Source organism: Cetorhinus maximus, chromosome 2 (assembly GCF_964194155.1).
Source record: "Cetorhinus maximus chromosome 2, sCetMax3.hap1.1, whole genome shotgun sequence".
Taxonomy (NCBI): Eukaryota; Metazoa; Chordata; class Chondrichthyes; order Lamniformes; family Cetorhinidae; genus Cetorhinus; species Cetorhinus maximus.
In genome coordinates this window covers 16,102,305-16,119,733 of record NC_135880.1, presented here as the reverse complement: position 1 = coordinate 16,119,733, position 17,429 = coordinate 16,102,305, and the positions used below count along the sequence as shown (strand labels likewise).

At 47.0% G+C, this 17,429-nt stretch overlaps 1 protein-coding gene across 1 annotated transcript in view; it reads right to left on the bottom strand.

Annotated features, from left to right (window-relative positions):
• galntl6 (polypeptide N-acetylgalactosaminyltransferase like 6) overlaps positions 1 to 17,429 on the bottom strand; it is a 1,368,692-nt gene that overhangs the window by 1,301,764 nt on the left and 49,499 nt on the right. The window contains exon 2 of the mRNA XM_078557596.1: positions 16,918 to 16,927. Within this exon, the coding sequence (XP_078413722.1) occupies positions 16,918 to 16,927 (10 nt within the window). The remainder of the gene's footprint in view (positions 1 to 16,917; positions 16,928 to 17,429) is intronic.

Below are 17,429 nucleotides of genomic sequence, written 5' to 3'. Positions count from 1 at the left end.
CATCTGGTTCACTAATGCCCCCTAGGGAAGGAAATCTGCTGTCCTTACCTGGTCTGGTGTGACTCCAAACAGCAATGTGGTGGAGTCTTAAATGCCCTCTGAACAAGAGCAATTAGGGATGGGCAGTAAATGCTGGCCAAATCCCATAAATGAATTTCTTTTAAAATTACGTGGAATCATAGAATGGTTGCAGCCATTTGGTCCATCATGTCTGTGTTAGCTCTCTGTAGGGTTAATTCAGCTGTTCCTGTACCCCTGCCTTATCCCTGTGGCTCAACAGTTTTTTTTTCCCCTCTCTTTAGCTAATTATCCAATTCTCTTTTGAAGGCATCAATTTTACCTCTCAGGCGGCGCATTCCAGATCCTAACCACTCGCTGCTTAAAAACGTCGAGGTTGCTTCTTTGGCCAATCAACCTGAAATCAGCGCCCTCTGCTTTTCAATCCTTCTGCTGATGGGAACAGTTTCGTCCTATCTCCTCTGAACAAACCCCTCCTGGTTTTAACGCATTTATCAAATCTCCTGTTAACCTTCTCTTCTCCAAGGAGAACAGCCCCAGCTGCTCCAATCTATCCACGTCGCTGAAGTCCCTCATCCCTGGAACCATTCTCATGATTATTTTCTGCATCCTCTCTAATGCCTTACACTTTTAACGTGTGGTCTGTTTCACATGGGATGCCAAATGTGTTGATCATCGGAATGGATGAAGGCAGAGGTGCAGATGGAGCATAATTTGACGGCCGTGGCAGAGTAGTTTAATTCAAAGTTTGTTGTATTGACAGAGGGAAGTGGTTGACTGACTTCTCCTCCAGCTTCACTACATCAGACATTATCACCCAAGCACAGGATAGGAGGCAACAGGCCATTAAATCTCCCCCAAAGCAATTAATTAGCAACCTGACTGCACAACCAACAAGTGAAACTGCGAGAGATTTGTTTTTTGACAAGACATGCCATGGGTTTAATATTTTGGACATTCACACGCTTCAATTTCTGAAGAAGTCATGGAAGAAGCGTTGAATAGTCATGACTTTCAAATCACTCAGAACATTATTTTAATTAACCTGTGATTTGGAGACTTGATGTCATATTCATGGAGCTGCATCCAGTGACTTAAGGATCAGTGTTTTGAATTGGTTTGCTATTGTGCAGGAATACACAGAGTCAAGTGACGTATCATGTATCTTTCCTAACTCCAGGTTTATCACCACTTATATAGGTGACTGATTTAGTTTGGCTGTCAAAAAGGTGGTGGAGACAGATAGCTTCAGAATAGTGGCTAGAATGGAAGTGGGGGTGGGTATAGTATAAGTGTCTGGTACATATTGGGTTAACATGGAACTGAGTACAGTGATATAAGAGAACACATGACCCAAATCTAGCAGTCAGTCTAATGTTGAATAGAGCTATGTGTACAAGCAAGTATGGAGACAGTCTCTAGCATGAACCCTTCACTGCATATATCTACATAGTTCTTGCTGTTAATAAATACATACCATTAACCTACTAAAGATTACAAAGACTTCATTAAGACCTACCAAATGTTATCCAACACCCTACAACACGGTGGCAGCGAAGGGAAAAATCCAAAAGCTCACAAAAAAATTCAGAGAAAAACTAAAAACCTGCAAGACTAAAGAAAAATTCGAAGCAGCATTCTGGCCTGAAGTAAAGCTCAAGAAGCAGACGAGCAGAGGAAAATTGCCAGGGAAGAGCTCCGAAGAAAAGCTTGGAAGCTGAAGGAAGAAATGTAAAATTCCTCACTGCGGCAGAAGACGACTTAGGATCTTTTAAAAGTCCAGCTTTAATTCCCAGAGCGCAGAGTTGGCAGACCTAACAGGGGTGGGCTAGAACATTTCAATTCCAGGACACAGCAAGTCCGGAGAGACCTTTAAATGATTTAGCGGTCAGAAATGGCAATTTAAAATCTCCATCGGAAAAACCAGATTAATGAGACGGTGGCTGAGCACGTGGCATCTGAGCTCACTCCAGAAAGGAAAATGTAATTAATTTGGAAGAATCACGAACAAAGAATCAGCTTTAAGGAGTGGGATTCAATGCTTCCGCGACCCTAAAGCATGGCGCTTACATGGAGAGGTCTGTAGCCAGTTGTTCCATTGTTTAAAACCTTTTCAAGGCTGAGCGCGAACACCATTACAGCGAGGGCCCACCAAAACCAGCAAAGCACAGGACAACGCGTTGGCCTGAATCACACGGACTTGTCAGGCGTGGGGCCCCAAAGGGGACATGAAATCCGCTCCCGGCCCCGACAGCGATTGCACGCCGGCTGGCCAATTAACGGGCAGCCAGCATGAAACGGGTGGCAGTGGAGGGGCAGGGGTGCGGGGGTGCGGGGCTGAGTGGGAAGAGGGAGGGCACCGAGAAAAGTGAAGGTATGGGGAGGGGGGCACTTCTAGTGAGCTGCCTGAAGGCAGACGGCTGCTGCGGAGCTGCCTCTGGGAGCTGCAGACCTGGACAGATTATGTGAGAAGAGAAAAATGCAGCAAACTGCGGTCTATGCAACACATTCAAGCACCTGACAGCAGAACACAAAATACCTCAATCTCCAGACATCGTTTTTTTTGTGATATTTCACCCCAGACATTTCATCCATAAGACCATAAGACATAGGAGCAGAAATTAGGCCATTCAGCCCATCGAGTCTGCTCCGCCATTCAATCATGGCTGATAAGTTTCTCAACCCCATTCTCTCGCCTTCTCCCCGTAACCTTTGATCCCCTCACCAATCAAGAACCTATCTATCTCGGTCTTAAATACAGTCAATGACCTGGCCTCCACAGTCTTCTGTGGCAATGAATTCCATAGATTCACCACTCTCTGGCTAAAGAAGTTTCTCCTCATCTCTTTTCTAAAAGGTCTTCCCTTTACTCTGAGGCTGTGCCCTCGGGTCCTAGTCTCTCCTACTAATGGAAACATCTTCCCCACGTCCACTCTATCCAGGCCTTTCAGTATTCTGTAAGTTTCAATCAGATCCCCCCTCATCCTTCTAAACTCCATCGAGTATAGACCCAGAGCCCTCAAACGTTCCTCATATGTTAAGCCTTTCATTCCTGGGATCCCGTCCTGGATCGAGGTTGTAGCAAAAACAAGGCGCGTAAAATTGCTTTCAATTGACTCATTCAGGGGCTTAATTGCCTGCGGAATTGTCGGCCGGCGCACTTCCGACAGCCACACCCGCCCGCTGAGTGAAATATCGCCCGAGCACGGAAATGACGTCGGGACGCACGTCCAACGCCTCCTCGCGTCATTTCACACGCTGTCGGGTCGGGCGTGGGCCTGCCCAGACGAGGTAAAATTCCGGCCCTCAAATAAACAGCGGCACCCCCCACCTTGAATTTCAGCAACTTGTTAAAGCTGAATCGACACTTTGAAATTTTTGACCGTGGATCAAAAATCCAACTTACCAGATCAATTTGGACTTATCCAAGGATCCGGATCAATCACATAATTGGGGCGGGAGGGGTGAGGGGGTGGTTTTGGGGAAAAAAGGGTGCCTGAGGTGCATGCTTGCTTCAGGTCTGGATAAGAAGACAGAGGCCCGGATCTTGCGGCCAGGCCCAAATGCAGGTAAAATTGCGCGAAAAGACGTCAGCCCTGTGTCCCAACATCATCGCGCACGTGTGCGATACTGAGGTCGACCGTCACGCGCGGGAGTCGGGGCAGCACCTGCTGACAATTAAAGGGCCTATTAAGGTCATTAAAAAGCCTATTGACCGCGATTTTACATGGCCCGCATGGGCAAAACGGGTGGGCAGCATTCGCATTTTAATCATTATCTCATCCAAGGTCGGGATGAAATCTCCGTTCGGACATAAAATAAAAAGAAATACCTGGCGACTGTGTTTTTTTTGGGGGGGTTATGCTTTCAGGCATTGCGTGGACATTTTCTGCGGCACTTTTGTGCTTTTCTTTTATTATTTTGGAGGCCCACAGCTCTCTGGGGGCAGCTGTCGGCCTTCAGGGAACTCTCCGGAAGCGCTCACCGGCACCCCCGGTGACGTCGGTGCCCACCCTCTTCCCACCCCGCACCGGCAGTGGCTGAGCCTTTCTCCAGGCGCATTTCACTCTGGCTGGCCGTTAATTGGCCGTTAGTTGGCCAGCCAGCGTGAAATCGCGGTTGGGGGGGCCGATCGCGGTCGGGGACCTGTTTCCCATCTGCTCCTGGGACCGCCAACCATGGGCGCCCAACCAGCGCAAACTTCAGGCCAGCAGCTCCAGAAGTTAACACACTGCTTTACAAAACATCGGCTAAATTTGAAGGAGTGCTGAAATCATTCCATGCTTATTTTAACCTAAGAAGCAACACAATCCTTGAAAGGGCTAAATTTAATAAAGGTGTCCAGTCGCCAGGAGAACCTATTGGCTCATTCATTACTGGTCTGTATAGAATGGCTGAAGGCTGCGAATACCGCGACCTAAAATCTCAAATCATCAGGGATAGAATAGTTGCAGGAGTAGCGGACGACGCACTCTCAGACATGCTGATCTAACCCTCGAGAAAGCTATCCAGGTTGTTAGGCAGTCTGAACTCCGTGTGCAGCACAGATCCATTTTAAGAGGAGAAAGGAAACCGTGGTACAGAGGAAACTCCACAGTCCAGTTAGTTAAACAGCACAGAAACAGGGACACTCCAGGCCAAGGAAAGCAATGCCCAAACCAGCCAGTAGAGCAACCAAGCACGCGCCCTGACATCATCGCGCGTCAACTCGATATTTCGTTCGGCAGGCGCACACAGGAGGCAGCTACGCGCCAGCCGAAATATCAACGGCCTATTAAGGCCACTAAAAAAGTAATTAAACGAGTTAAGAACGCCGCCCGTCCTACCTTAAGGTCGGCGGGGGGGGGGGGCAGGCGAAGAGCCCAAGCGGCCTTCGCGTTTTTCAGGAAACCTCATCCACGGGCGGGATGAGGTTTCCCGAAGGTTTTATAAAATAAATAAAATTTCCAAACTTCACAAACGCGCCCCAGCTCATGCGACACTGTCACATGAGGGGACACGTTTAAATACATTTTGATTTTATTTATTAAGAAGTTTTATAATCCATTCAATCTCCCTGAGGCAGCTCCGAGCCTCAGGGAGATTGCTGCGCTCTTTCGGTCACATGCACGAAAAAGCGCAGGCCCCGACCCTCCCTCCTCCCCCCAACCCGCACAGGTAGCGCTGAGCGCTACCAGCCACGCTTTACACTGGGCGGGCCTTAATTGGCCCAAGACAGTAGAGGGTGTCTTGTGTCCACGGAACTGTAGCCAAGCGAGGAATCAATGGGGAAGGCAGGGTCAAATTCGGCAGAGCAAGCTGGTGAAAAACGAGGAGCAAAAACTTACATTATGTTGGGGCACGAGCAACATTTATTTTGATTTAAGCTTGGTCTGAGGCTATAGCTGATTTCCTTTCAAACTCCCTGTGACTGTCACTGAACAAAAGGAGCTTCTACAAAACCATACTAATCATTTTTGGCACAGAGCTACTGAGTTTAATTAATGTATTTTTTACTTGCAAGAAAAGTACAGAAATAAAATCAGAAGCAATTTATCAACCACAAGATATTTTTACCCGCTGTATTTAACAAACTAAATTGATGATATCAAAGCACCCGAAACAAAGGAAGTGAATACTGAAACAGAAACAGAAATACCTGGAAAAACTCAGCAAGTCTGGCAGCATCGGCGGAGAAGAGCAAAGTTGACGTTTCGAGTCCTCATGACCCTTCAACAGAACTGATAAAGGCATCTTGGTGAACCACAGAAAAGTAAAGCTATTAGCAAGTTCCCAACCCCATTCTCGATTCCAGACCTCCAGCGATTCTTGGGGACAGCGACCCAGCTAGCAAAACTTTTACCTAATTTGGCACAGGGCACAGAACCTTTGAGACATCTGCTTAAGATAGACCAAGCATGGTGCTGGGACTCATGTCAAGAGCAAGCATTCACTTGCCTCAAGGCGATGCTGGTCTCCCACTAACGTTCTGGCCCTCTACGACCCATCCCTGCCCACCTCCACTGCAGCAGATGCTTCATCCACAGGCCTTGGAGCATTCCTATTCCAGGTACAACTGGAATGAAGTCGCTGACCGGCCTACTATGCTTCCAGATGGCTGTCAGACCTGGAGATGAGATACACAGTCATAGAAAAGGAAGCCTTTGCAGTCACGTGGGCATGGAAGAAGATTTCAGGCTATATCATCAGCCTCAAGGTCATAGTTGAAACAGGCCATAAGCTACTAGTCTCATTACTGGATGAGAAGGAGCTGGCAAAGATGCCTCCCAGAATCCAGATGTTCTACCAATGCCTCATGAGGTCCACCTTTTACTTTGTCCCAGGATTTTATTAATTTAGTTGAAGTGTTTTGACTCAAAAAGTGTTACGAGACAGTATACGTCCAAGGCAAAAACCAAACAATGGAGAGATGCTTTCCAGGGACACATTAGGCCTTCCAACAAAACAGGACATCAAACTCATCAAAGAGCTGGAAGCGTACTCCCAATCGACAAGGAGACACCTGCCAGCGGACCACACGTAAACTCCAACGGATTCACCAGGAACAAATGCGAGATGAGGAGTTTGTCTCCATCCGCCAACAAGGTTGGCCACAACAGAGAAAAAGTTTGTTTCGACAACAAAAACACTTTATGGCTATCGCCAATCCCCCTGGTCTGCAATGAGCGGCTGGTCATCCCAGTTTCCCTTCAGCTGAAGATCTTTTAATAAAAATGCACCAGGGTGGCCTGGGCATCACCAAGCGCAGGATACGGGCCCAATCCACAGTTTGGTGGCCAGGCTTTTCCAGGACAACGGAGGCCACCGTAGCAAACTGTCAGGTGTGTGCATTGCGCAAGCAGGACCGAAGAGAGCCCCTTATCCCCACACGGATCCCTACCAGGCCACAGGAGAGGCTGCGGATCCCTAACAGGCCACAGGAGAGGCTGCGGATCCCTACTAGGCCACAGGAGAGGCTGCAAATCCCTATTAGGCCACGGGAGAGGCTGCAGATCCCTACCAGGCCACGGGAGAGGCTGCAGATCCCTACTAGGCCACAGGAGAGGCTGCGGATCCCTACCAGGCCACGGGAGAGGCTGCGGATCCCTACCAGGCCACAGGAGAGGCTGCGGATCCCTACCAGGCCACGGGAGAGGCTGCAGATCCCTACTAGGCCACTGGAGAGGCTGCAGATCCCTACTAGGCCACAGGAGAGGCTGCAGATCCCTACTAGGCCACTGGAGAGGCTGCAGATCCCTACTAGGCCACAGGAGAGGCTGCAGATCCCTATCAGGCCACGGGAGAGGCTGCAGATCCCTACTAGGCCACGGGAGAGGCTGCAGATCCCTACTAGGCCACGGGAGAGGCTGCAGATCCCTACTAGGCCACTGGAGAGGCTGCAGATCCCTACTAGGCCACAGGAGAGGCTGCAAATCCCTATCAGGCCACGGGAGAGGCTGCAGATCCCTACTAGGCCACGGGAGAGGCTGCAGATCCCTACCAAGCCACAGGAGAGGCTGGGCACTGACCTATTCGCCTTCAACAGCAAATTGTTCCTTATAGTGCTGGGCTATTTTTCCAGATGGGCTGAGATGAAGCAACTATATACGAATACCACAGAGGCAGTAATTGAGGCATCGAAAGAGATTTTCATGAGCCACTGCATCCCGGACAAGGTCGTGTCCGATAACGACCCACAATTTTCAAACGAGTACTTCCCGCACTTCGCCACTCCATCCAGCTACCACCACCGTACCAGCTCCCCGAGATGCTCACAGTCAAATCGGGAAGCTGAAAGGTGGCGGCGGGGGGGGGGGCATCCACACTGTAAAAGCCCTCCTTAAAAAGAATGAGGAATTTCCTACAGCACTGTTCACCTACAGGTCCATCCCATTACAAATGTAGCCTTGCCCCATCCGAACTCCTGATGAGCAGGAAACTCCGCACACAACGTCCAATCCTGCCAAAAAAAAACTCATAACAGGTTTGGCAACCCAGGATTACCAGGACATCCAAGCAAGAGGGCAGTCATACAGGCAGAAGCAGGCTTCCACCTACACAAAAGGTACCGCACCAAACACTTACCACAACTACGAATGTGTGACAAGGTCTGGATTAAAGGCCTCGAGAGAGAGAGAGAGAGAGAGAGAGGGGGTACTATCATCAGGAAGGATGATGACCAACCTCAGTCCTGCCTGGTTGGCACCCCAGGGGTTACAGTCAGGAGAAATAGGAGGCGTCTCCTTCTTATGGTTAGACCGCCTGTTCCCACAGTCCGGTGGAGCGACATCGAGGAAGATACCCAGATGCCAGAACAACCTCCAAATCGACAGAATTTACCTGCAGCGGCAGAGCAGGCATCTTTCTGACAGTAGTGTGAACAAGATATGGAAGGGTTGTAACGCCTCCAGACCACCTGAATCTATGAACTCAGAGACTTGAAGGGGGGGAAATGGGGCAGTAATAATGATGTAAATACGAGGGGAAAACTAGAATTACTTGAAATACATTGGATAAAGGCTTAAGGGGGTAGAGGTGTAGTATAAGGTTCTGGTACATTTCGGGTTAACGTGGGACTGAGTACAGTGCTGCCCACACAGTAATGTGAGAGAACACATAACCTGCACCTAGGAGTCAGTCTAGTGTTGGACAGAGCTGTGTCCACAAGCAAGCATGGAGACAGCTTGAGGATTGAACCCTTTACTTTAGATGTGTACATAGTCCTTGTACTTAATAAATACATACAGTTAACCTACCTAAGGCTACAAAGACTCCATTAAGACCCACCAAATGGTATCCAACACCCTACAACAGTGTATGCAGGCAATCAATTAACTTAGAGCCAGCTCCCCATGGGAGATCAGCAATAGGTATTGTCCGGAGCAACATGGGAGTTGCTACTGAGAGGGCAAGCTGTGAGATGGGGCGAGGGGCTTTCACAGACCAGGTCAAGCTACTGACTGGAAGAGGAAGGATAATGTCATCAACATGAGTATGTTTTGGGTCTGCTGCTTGATTTTCACTTTGGGCTTTAGGATATCTAGCGTGAGTTAGACCAGTCCTTGGAATACTCAAGGATAAATACAGTCATTTATTTAGGTCACTCAGCTTCAACATCTTCCAGAGAACCCTAGAATAAAATTAAGGTCATTTGCTAATTCGTTACACCTATATCTAGATTGAAGTCGCTCATCAATTATCTATAGTTACATGTGAGCTATTAACTTCTGGGACGGAAGCGCTGTTAGCAGACACTCATTACCCTGAGCCAGTTATTCCTTACAGCTGTCCATTCTCCTAGTTTGAGGACTAGGCTCACCTTCTGAAGAGCCTCTCTCCTCACCAGTCTTGTGAGCCTCTTCACCTCAACTTCTGCCCTCAGAATGGAGATTGTGGACTCCTGAAATTTGGCAGCTCTTTAGTTCCACTACATGGTGGTAACTAATGTAATACAACATCAATAAGAATTCTTTAAACTTTCCATTCATGCCTAGGCGTGGAGATAGGCAATATTTGTAAGTTGCAATTTGTTAATTGTTATTATAGATGTCAGCCTAGGAGCATAGGAAAAAGGAGCAGGAGTAGGCCATTCGGCCCCTCAAGCCTGCTCTGCCATTCAACTAGATCATGGCAGTTCTTCTATCTTAACACCATTATCTTGCACTCTCCCCATATCCCTGGATGCCTTGAATATCTAAAATTCTGTCAATATAGTGGAGATGGTGGTATAGTGGCAATGTCACTGGACCAGTAATCTAGAGGCCCAGCTACTGCTCTGGGGATACGGCTTCAAATCCCACCACAGCAACTTGTGGAATTTAAATTCAATTAATAATCTGGAATATAAAGCTAGTTTCAATAAGTGGTGACCACGAAGCTATTGTTGTAAAAACTCATCTGGCTCACTAATGCCCTTTAAGGAAGTAAATCTGCCATCCTCACCACCTGGAAGCCACTCACCATCCTGACTTGGAAATATATCACTGTTCCTTCACTGTCGCTGGGTCAAAATCCTGGAACTCCCTCCCTAACAGCACTGTGAGTGTACCCACACCATGTGGACTGCAACGGTTCAAGAAGGCAGCTCACCACCAGCTCCTCAAGGGAAGCTAAGGATGGGCAATTAATGCTGGCCCAGCCAGTGAAGCCCACATCCTGTGAATGAATTTAAAAAAACACTGGTCTAGCCTACATGTGACCCCAGACCCATAGCAGTGTAGCTGACTCTTAACTGCTCTCTGAAATGGCCTAGCAAGCCACTCAGCTCGGGGGGGCAGTTAGGGGTGGGCAATAATGATACCCTCATCTCACGAAAGAATAAAGGTCTCGGTCTTGAACATACTCAACAACTGAGCCTTCACAGCCCTGTGGAGTAGAGAGCTCCAAAGATTCACCACTCTCCTATCTCTCTATTGTTTAATGGTTTGACTGGTGTTGCAACTTCCCCATCCTATGTGAAGATTAATGCACCATCACATGACATGGAACTGAGATTGTTATAAACTTCAGGACAAGGGGCTTGAGAGTGCATCATGTGTAAATTAGAAGACTTTGTCAACGGCCTGGAAAATGTCACCTGAAAATGGTGCCTCAGGTTGTACAATAACAAAATCAAACGATCAATCAACTTCAACGATAAAAACAACTGCACAGTTTACAGGTCATCTGAGAGCCGATGCCTTAGAGTAAAGAGGCAGCCCGGTGTAATTCTTGTGGAGAGCCGCAATGGGTACAACAAGCTGAAGGGCCTCCGGCTGTGTTGTAACCAATCTATGATTCTATGAAGTAAAGAAGTCTCGGGTTGGATCTCCCTGGCCTGCCCTGAGTTTGTTGATTTCAGCTTCGACCTTGGATTGAGGTTTTCCTTCCTGGTCACATTCCAGTGAGTTCTTTGGGGGCACATTATGTGCAGCAGGATCAAGCTTGACAACAATTCCTCCAGGCTTACAGTCAGCTGAAGGGCTGGAGACATTGGGAACGTATTTATTAGACCTGGGAAAGTTTAAGGGGTGACTTGATAAGAGTTTGTCAAACTTTGTGGAGGGCATTATTGATTTAGATTATTGGCACTCAACAGGGAGCTGGGACTGAGAGGGCCCTGATGAAAGGAGTGAAGGGGCTGTTGGAAATTCCACAGATGGTAGCCACAATGTGGAATTCTCTGCCATAAGCTGCTGTTGGAGCAGAACCTTTCAAAGCAGGTAGACTTTTTTTTTAAAGTAGAATATTGAAGGGTACAGGACACATGCAGGAGAGTGGGTTTAGAGTGTGTGGCTCATGGAGAAAAGCGCAGCAATGGACTTGATGGCCAAAATGGCCTCTTTTTGGACTTTAACGTTGTATGCTTTTTATGGGTGTTTAGCCTCGCAGCGCTGAGATTTTCCGATGTAGAATGGCCACTCAGACCAGGTACTGGGTGGACCATAATCGTAACAAGGAGTCAGTCATTTGTGGAGGGTAAAAAACACAAAGAAAAACAACCTTTACATCATTAAATATGTTTCCAAGTGCTGTTCATTGTAATGTTGGTAGATGCCACTATGAAGCACCACTTTCAAAGGAAAAAAATGACACTTCCTATTCAGGTATCGTATTTTAGTTCCCCTCTTGATCCTGCATATTTATGCAGCGCCGCATCAGAGGGCCATAAAGACAAGTATGGGGTTACAATGCGTTATGATGCCCAGGACACATTGCATAATCAGATCAGCTGACAAAAGGTTTTCCAGAGAAATGTTTGTTACTGTTTGTTTTTTATGAATAATATTCCTATACTGTGTATCAGATAGCAAATGGAATAGAATGCAGCAACATCCCACAAATGAATCGAAAATCATTGCTGTGAAGAACTGTTCTGGCTCCGATGTACAGTGGCACTGCAGAAGCAGCATCTTTGCATTGTTACTGCACACAGTCTTTAGACCATTTCATCCTTCACTAATGTGTTCAAATCACAAACAGCAAGAGCAAAGCTTCACTAATTTATCAGCATCGGCTAAACAGCGACTCATTCCCCACCCTTGACTCCCATGAAACAACATGCAATGGCATCCTCTGACTTCTTTTCTGCCCATCTTTCCTCCCTCAATCCCTCCAGCCCTGAAGGCACAATATCATTTTCACCACGGTATCAACCATGTCACAGAACTGACTCATCTCTTGGTAGTTTTCCCGTGAGCCACTATTCACAAAACGCAAGCCTCAACAGTTTTTTAAAAATTCATTCATGGGATGTGGGAGTCGTTGGCTAGGCCAGCACTTGTTGCCCATCCCTAATTGAGAAGGTGGTGATGAGCTGCCTTCTTGGACACAACTGAGTGCCTTGCTAGGCCATTTCAGAGAGAAGTTAAGAGTCAATCACAGTGCTATGGGTCTGGAGTCATGTACAGGCCAAACCAGGTAAGGACGGGAGATTTTCTCCCCTAAGGGACATTAATGAACCAGTGCGTGCCATCTAAAAGATGCACACTCCAAGACTTTTTTCAACAGCATCTTCCAAACCTGTGACCTCTACCACCTAGAAGGATAAGGGCAGTCAAGTGCATGTGAACACTACCACCTGCAAGTTCCCCTCCAAATCACATACCATCCTCGTTTGGAAATATATTGCTGTTCCGACATTGATAATGTCATGGAGCTCCCAACCTAATAGCATTATCGGAGTAGCTTCACCAGACACACTTATGTGGTAAGAGGGTTCACCATCATCTTCTCAAGGGTAACGAACCCACATATGTACCATTTCCAGGCATTTTGCGAAGTTACAGAGGACAATGTGGAAAACCCCCTGAGGACACGCATAGGAACACAAGGAACAGGAGTGGGCCATTCATCGCCTTGAGCCCATTCTGTCATTCAATTAGATCATGGCTGATCTGTATCTCACACTTACATTCTGTTGCTCCATATTCCTACCCAATTAAACTAAGTATTTGCTTATTTCAGCTCTGAGCTCTAACATTAAGGTTGCAACCTCTTATTCTGATTTCCCCACTAAAGGAAATCATTTCTCACTATGTTACCAATCTAATCCTTTTAACATTGTAAACACCTTGATCAAATCACCCCTCAATCACCTATAACCAAGAGAATACGAGCTAAGTCACTGCAAAGCCTCACAATCTAAGCTCCACAGACATTTGCATTTACAGCTTTGACATTATTTGAAAAAAAAGGGATAGAAATTATCTCTAAACATAGTTGCTAAGATACTCAGATCAGAATGTTATTGTCACTAATAGCCCTGAATAATGAGAGCAATTTGGAGCACTAAAATAATGAATTACAATTTTGAAATTTGCAGATGACACCAAACTGGAGGGGGTGGGGTGGTGTATAGCTAATACAAAGGAAGGTTTTGATGACATATAGGGAGCCCTTAATAAATGTGAGCTATATGTGTAAATGTTTAATGAATTTCAATATAGGTTAGTGTGAGCTGGCACACTTCCATACTCAGAATAAAGAGGCCAAGGGTGGAGTCGCCCCAGATTTGCACTAAGTGAGGTAGCGGACGGGAGAAAGGATGTTATACCCGCCAGCCGCAATGGTGGCTTTTCACGCCATGTCATCCCAATCCTACCTCATTAATTATGCATTCCCGGGAAACACTCCGTTCCCATGGTGGGCGGGCTCTCGTTCGCCCGCCACACCATCACTTTGCCGCTTCATCACGCTGGGCGCCATGTTTGTCGCGTGCACACCTCTCAGTACTTTCAGCCCACAACCCCTGTAAAGAAGACATGGCCCCGAAAGACAAGAAGATTGCAGCCCCCGCCGGTTTAATGACATGTCCCTCGAGCGCCTTTTGGATGCAGTGGAGGCCCATCGTAATGACCTTTACCCCCGCTCTGGCCGCATAATGGGCAGCAGCATCACTAATCCAGCATGGGAGGCGGTGGCAGTGGTAAGTCACTCTTCTCACCACTCTCAACTCACACACTCACAAAACCCATCACACATCCACAGGGTCCTCACTCACTGCCAGTTCAAGAGACATCACCATTCACTCTCTCATATACACCTTCATTGATCTCATCCCGTCCATGGGACCACTCACCACCCACACATGCCAGGCATACTTAACATCTGGCCTGGGAGGTGTTCTGCTTACACTCCCTCCATCTCTATTCACGCAGGACAAGCTGGCACACAACAAGAGGGAGAGGTCACAGGCCGGTGGGTGGATGCCTGAAATCGAGGTCCTCACAGGCTTTGAAAACAGAGCCATCCAGCTGGCCGGCGAGGATCTGGACCATTCCTGTGCTGACAGTGAAGTCGGCGGTGCTCTACCAAATGAGGATCCAGCAGTGCAACATCCCTCAGACAACCATGCCGTGAGTGATGTGTCCTGTTCCACAGGCCACTGCCATGCACTAATTATCTCTCCTTGCTTTCTCAGGCACATCTGGTAAACAGCCAGCAGAGTCCACAACCTAGGTCCTCCAATCAAGCCCCGAAGAAACCTATGATGAGGAATCTGAAAGCACCTTCATTGAAGACCCATCACAGCGTCTACCCACACCATCCACCCAGCACAGAGGCACATAACTCGGTGGGACCTAGCTTTTGAGTGGCCTCGGGATCACAATCTGGTGACCACGTCACACTGCCTGATCCACAACAGGGACTTCCCAGGTGTCTGGCACTCGGAAGGCTGCTGGAGGCCAGAAATCTGCTGAGTCCGAGTCAGATCATACGAACATACAAATTAGGAGGAGGAATAGACCACTCGGCCCATTGAGCCTGCTCTGCCGTTCAATAAGATCATGGCTGATCTGAATATAACCTTAAACCCACATTCCTGCCTACCCCGATAACCTTTCACCCCCCCTTGTTAATCAAGAATCTATCTAGCTCTGCCCTAAAAAAATTCAAAGACTCTGCTTCCACTGCCTTTTGAGGAAGAGAGTTCCAAAGACTCACAACCCTCTGAGAGAAAAAAAATTCTTCTCATCACTGTTTTAAATGGGCAATCCCTTATTTTTAAATTGTGACCCCTAGTTCTAGATTCTCCCACAAGAGGAAGCATCCTCTCCACATCCACCCTGTCAAGACCCCCCAGGATCTTAAAGGTTTCAATCAAGTCACTTCTTACTCTCCTAAACTCCAGTGGATACAAGCCTAACCTGTCCAGCCTTTCCTCATAAGACAACCTGCCCATTCCTGGTATTAAGTCTAGTAAACCATCTCTGAAATGCTTCTAATGCATTTACATCTTTCTTTAAATAAGAGACTAATACTATGCACAGTTCTCCAGATGTGGTCTCACCAGTGCCCTGTACAAATGAAGCATAACCTCCCTACTTTTGTAATCAATTCCCCTCACAGTAAACGATAACATTCAATTAGCTTTCCTAATTACTTGCTGTACCTGCACACTAACCTTTTGTAATTCATGCACTAGGACACCCAGATCCCTCTGAATCTCAGAGCTCTGCAATCTCTCGCCATTTAGATAATAAGCTTTTTTATTCTTCCTACCAAAATGAACTTCACATATGCCCACATTATACTCAATTTGCCAGATCTTTGCTCACTCGCTGAACTTATCTATGTCACTTTGTAGCTGCCTTACATCCTCTTCACAATTTACTTTCCTAACTATCTTTGTTTCATCAGCAAATTTAGCAACCATTCCTTCAGTCCCTTCATCTAAATCATTTATATAAATAGTAAAAAGTTGACGGTAAAATCCTGCCCTCTGTGTATTCTGAAATATCCCTTTAAATGTCTGCCACTGAACTGCTATTGACCTATCCCTTAACCTCATTTACCAGTTCACTTTAGCTAGCTCTGTTTTCATGCCCTCATAATTGCCCTTATTTAAGTTTAAAATGCTAGTATGAAACGCACTCATTTCTCCCTCAAGATGAATGTAAAATTCGATCATACCTGCTACCTAGGGGTGCCTTCACTTGGAAGTTATCAATTAATCCTGTCTCATTGTTCAATACCAGGTCTAGTACAGCTTACTCTCTGGTTGGCTCCAGAACGTGCTGTTCTAAGAAACTATCCTGAACACATTCTATGAACTCCTCATCTATGCTACCTTTGCCCACCTGATTTTCCCAGTCTATATGATTATTGCTGTAGCTTTCCGACAAGCTCCCATTACCTCTTCTTTAATACTCTGTCCTACTGTGTAGTTATAATTAGGAGGCCTGTACACCACTCCCACAAGTGACTTCCTACCTTTAACGTTTTTCATCTCAACTAAACCGCTTCTCCATCCTGGTTTCCTGAACTTAGGTCATCCCTCTCTAAAGTGCTAATACCATCATTAATTAACAGGGCCCACCCCTCCACCTTTTCCTAACTTCCTGTCTTTCCTAAATTTCACATACCCTTCAATAGTCAGATCCCAATCTATGTGATCCTGTAGCCATGCCTCTGTAATGGCTACAGGATCAAACTTACTTATTTCCAATTGCACTACCAGTTCATCTGTTTTGTTTTGAATGCTATATGCGTTTAGATACAGAGCCTTTAGTTTTGTCCTTTTATTATTTTTGTAGCGTCTAGCCTTATCTGCTGATTTACTCTTAGAATTGTACTCTCTGTCCCTTCCTGTCACAGTCTGTTTATCATTTCTCATATTAATACCTGTCTCTCTTGCCTTGTCTCTGCTCTTTGGTTTACCACATCTGCCCAAATTTGATCCCTTTCCCCCACTACTCAGTTTAAAGCCCTCTCCACTTCCCTATTTAGGTGGATCATGAGGACACCAGCCCCAGCACAGTTCAGGTGTAGACCATCCCAACGGTACAGATCCCACTTTCCACAGTTGTGGTGCCAGTGCCCCACAAACCAGAACCCACTTCTCCTACGCCAGTCTTTGAGCCACACATTCACTTCTCTAATCTTATTTACCCTATGCCAATTTGCACGTGGCTCAGGTAATAATCCAGAGATTATTACCTTTGAGGTTCTGCTTAATTTGGTGCCTAGCTCATCACACTGACTATGCAGAGTCTCCTTCCTCATCCTGCCTATGTCGTTGGTACCCACATGGACCATGACCACTGGATCCTCCCCCTCCCATTGCAAGTTCCTCTCCAGCCCTGAGCAGATGTCCCGAACCCTGGCACCGGGTAGGCAACAAAGCCGCCTGGACTCTCGCTCTTTGCTACAGAGAACAGTGTCAATCCCCCTCACTATACTGTCCCTTACTACCATTACGTTCCATTTTTCTCCCCCCACTTGAATGGCTTCCTGTGCCGTGGTGCCATGGTCAGTTTGCTCATCCATCCTGCAGCCCCCTCTCTTATCCAAACAGGCTGAGTGAACCTCAAACCTGTTGGACAATTGAAGAGGCTGAGGCTACTGCACTCCTGCCCTCTGAGTCCCCTTACCTGCCTCACTCACAGCCACACTCTCCCCTGTCCCTGGCCACTGACCAAAGCAGAAGGCCCTATCCTAAGTGGTGAGAC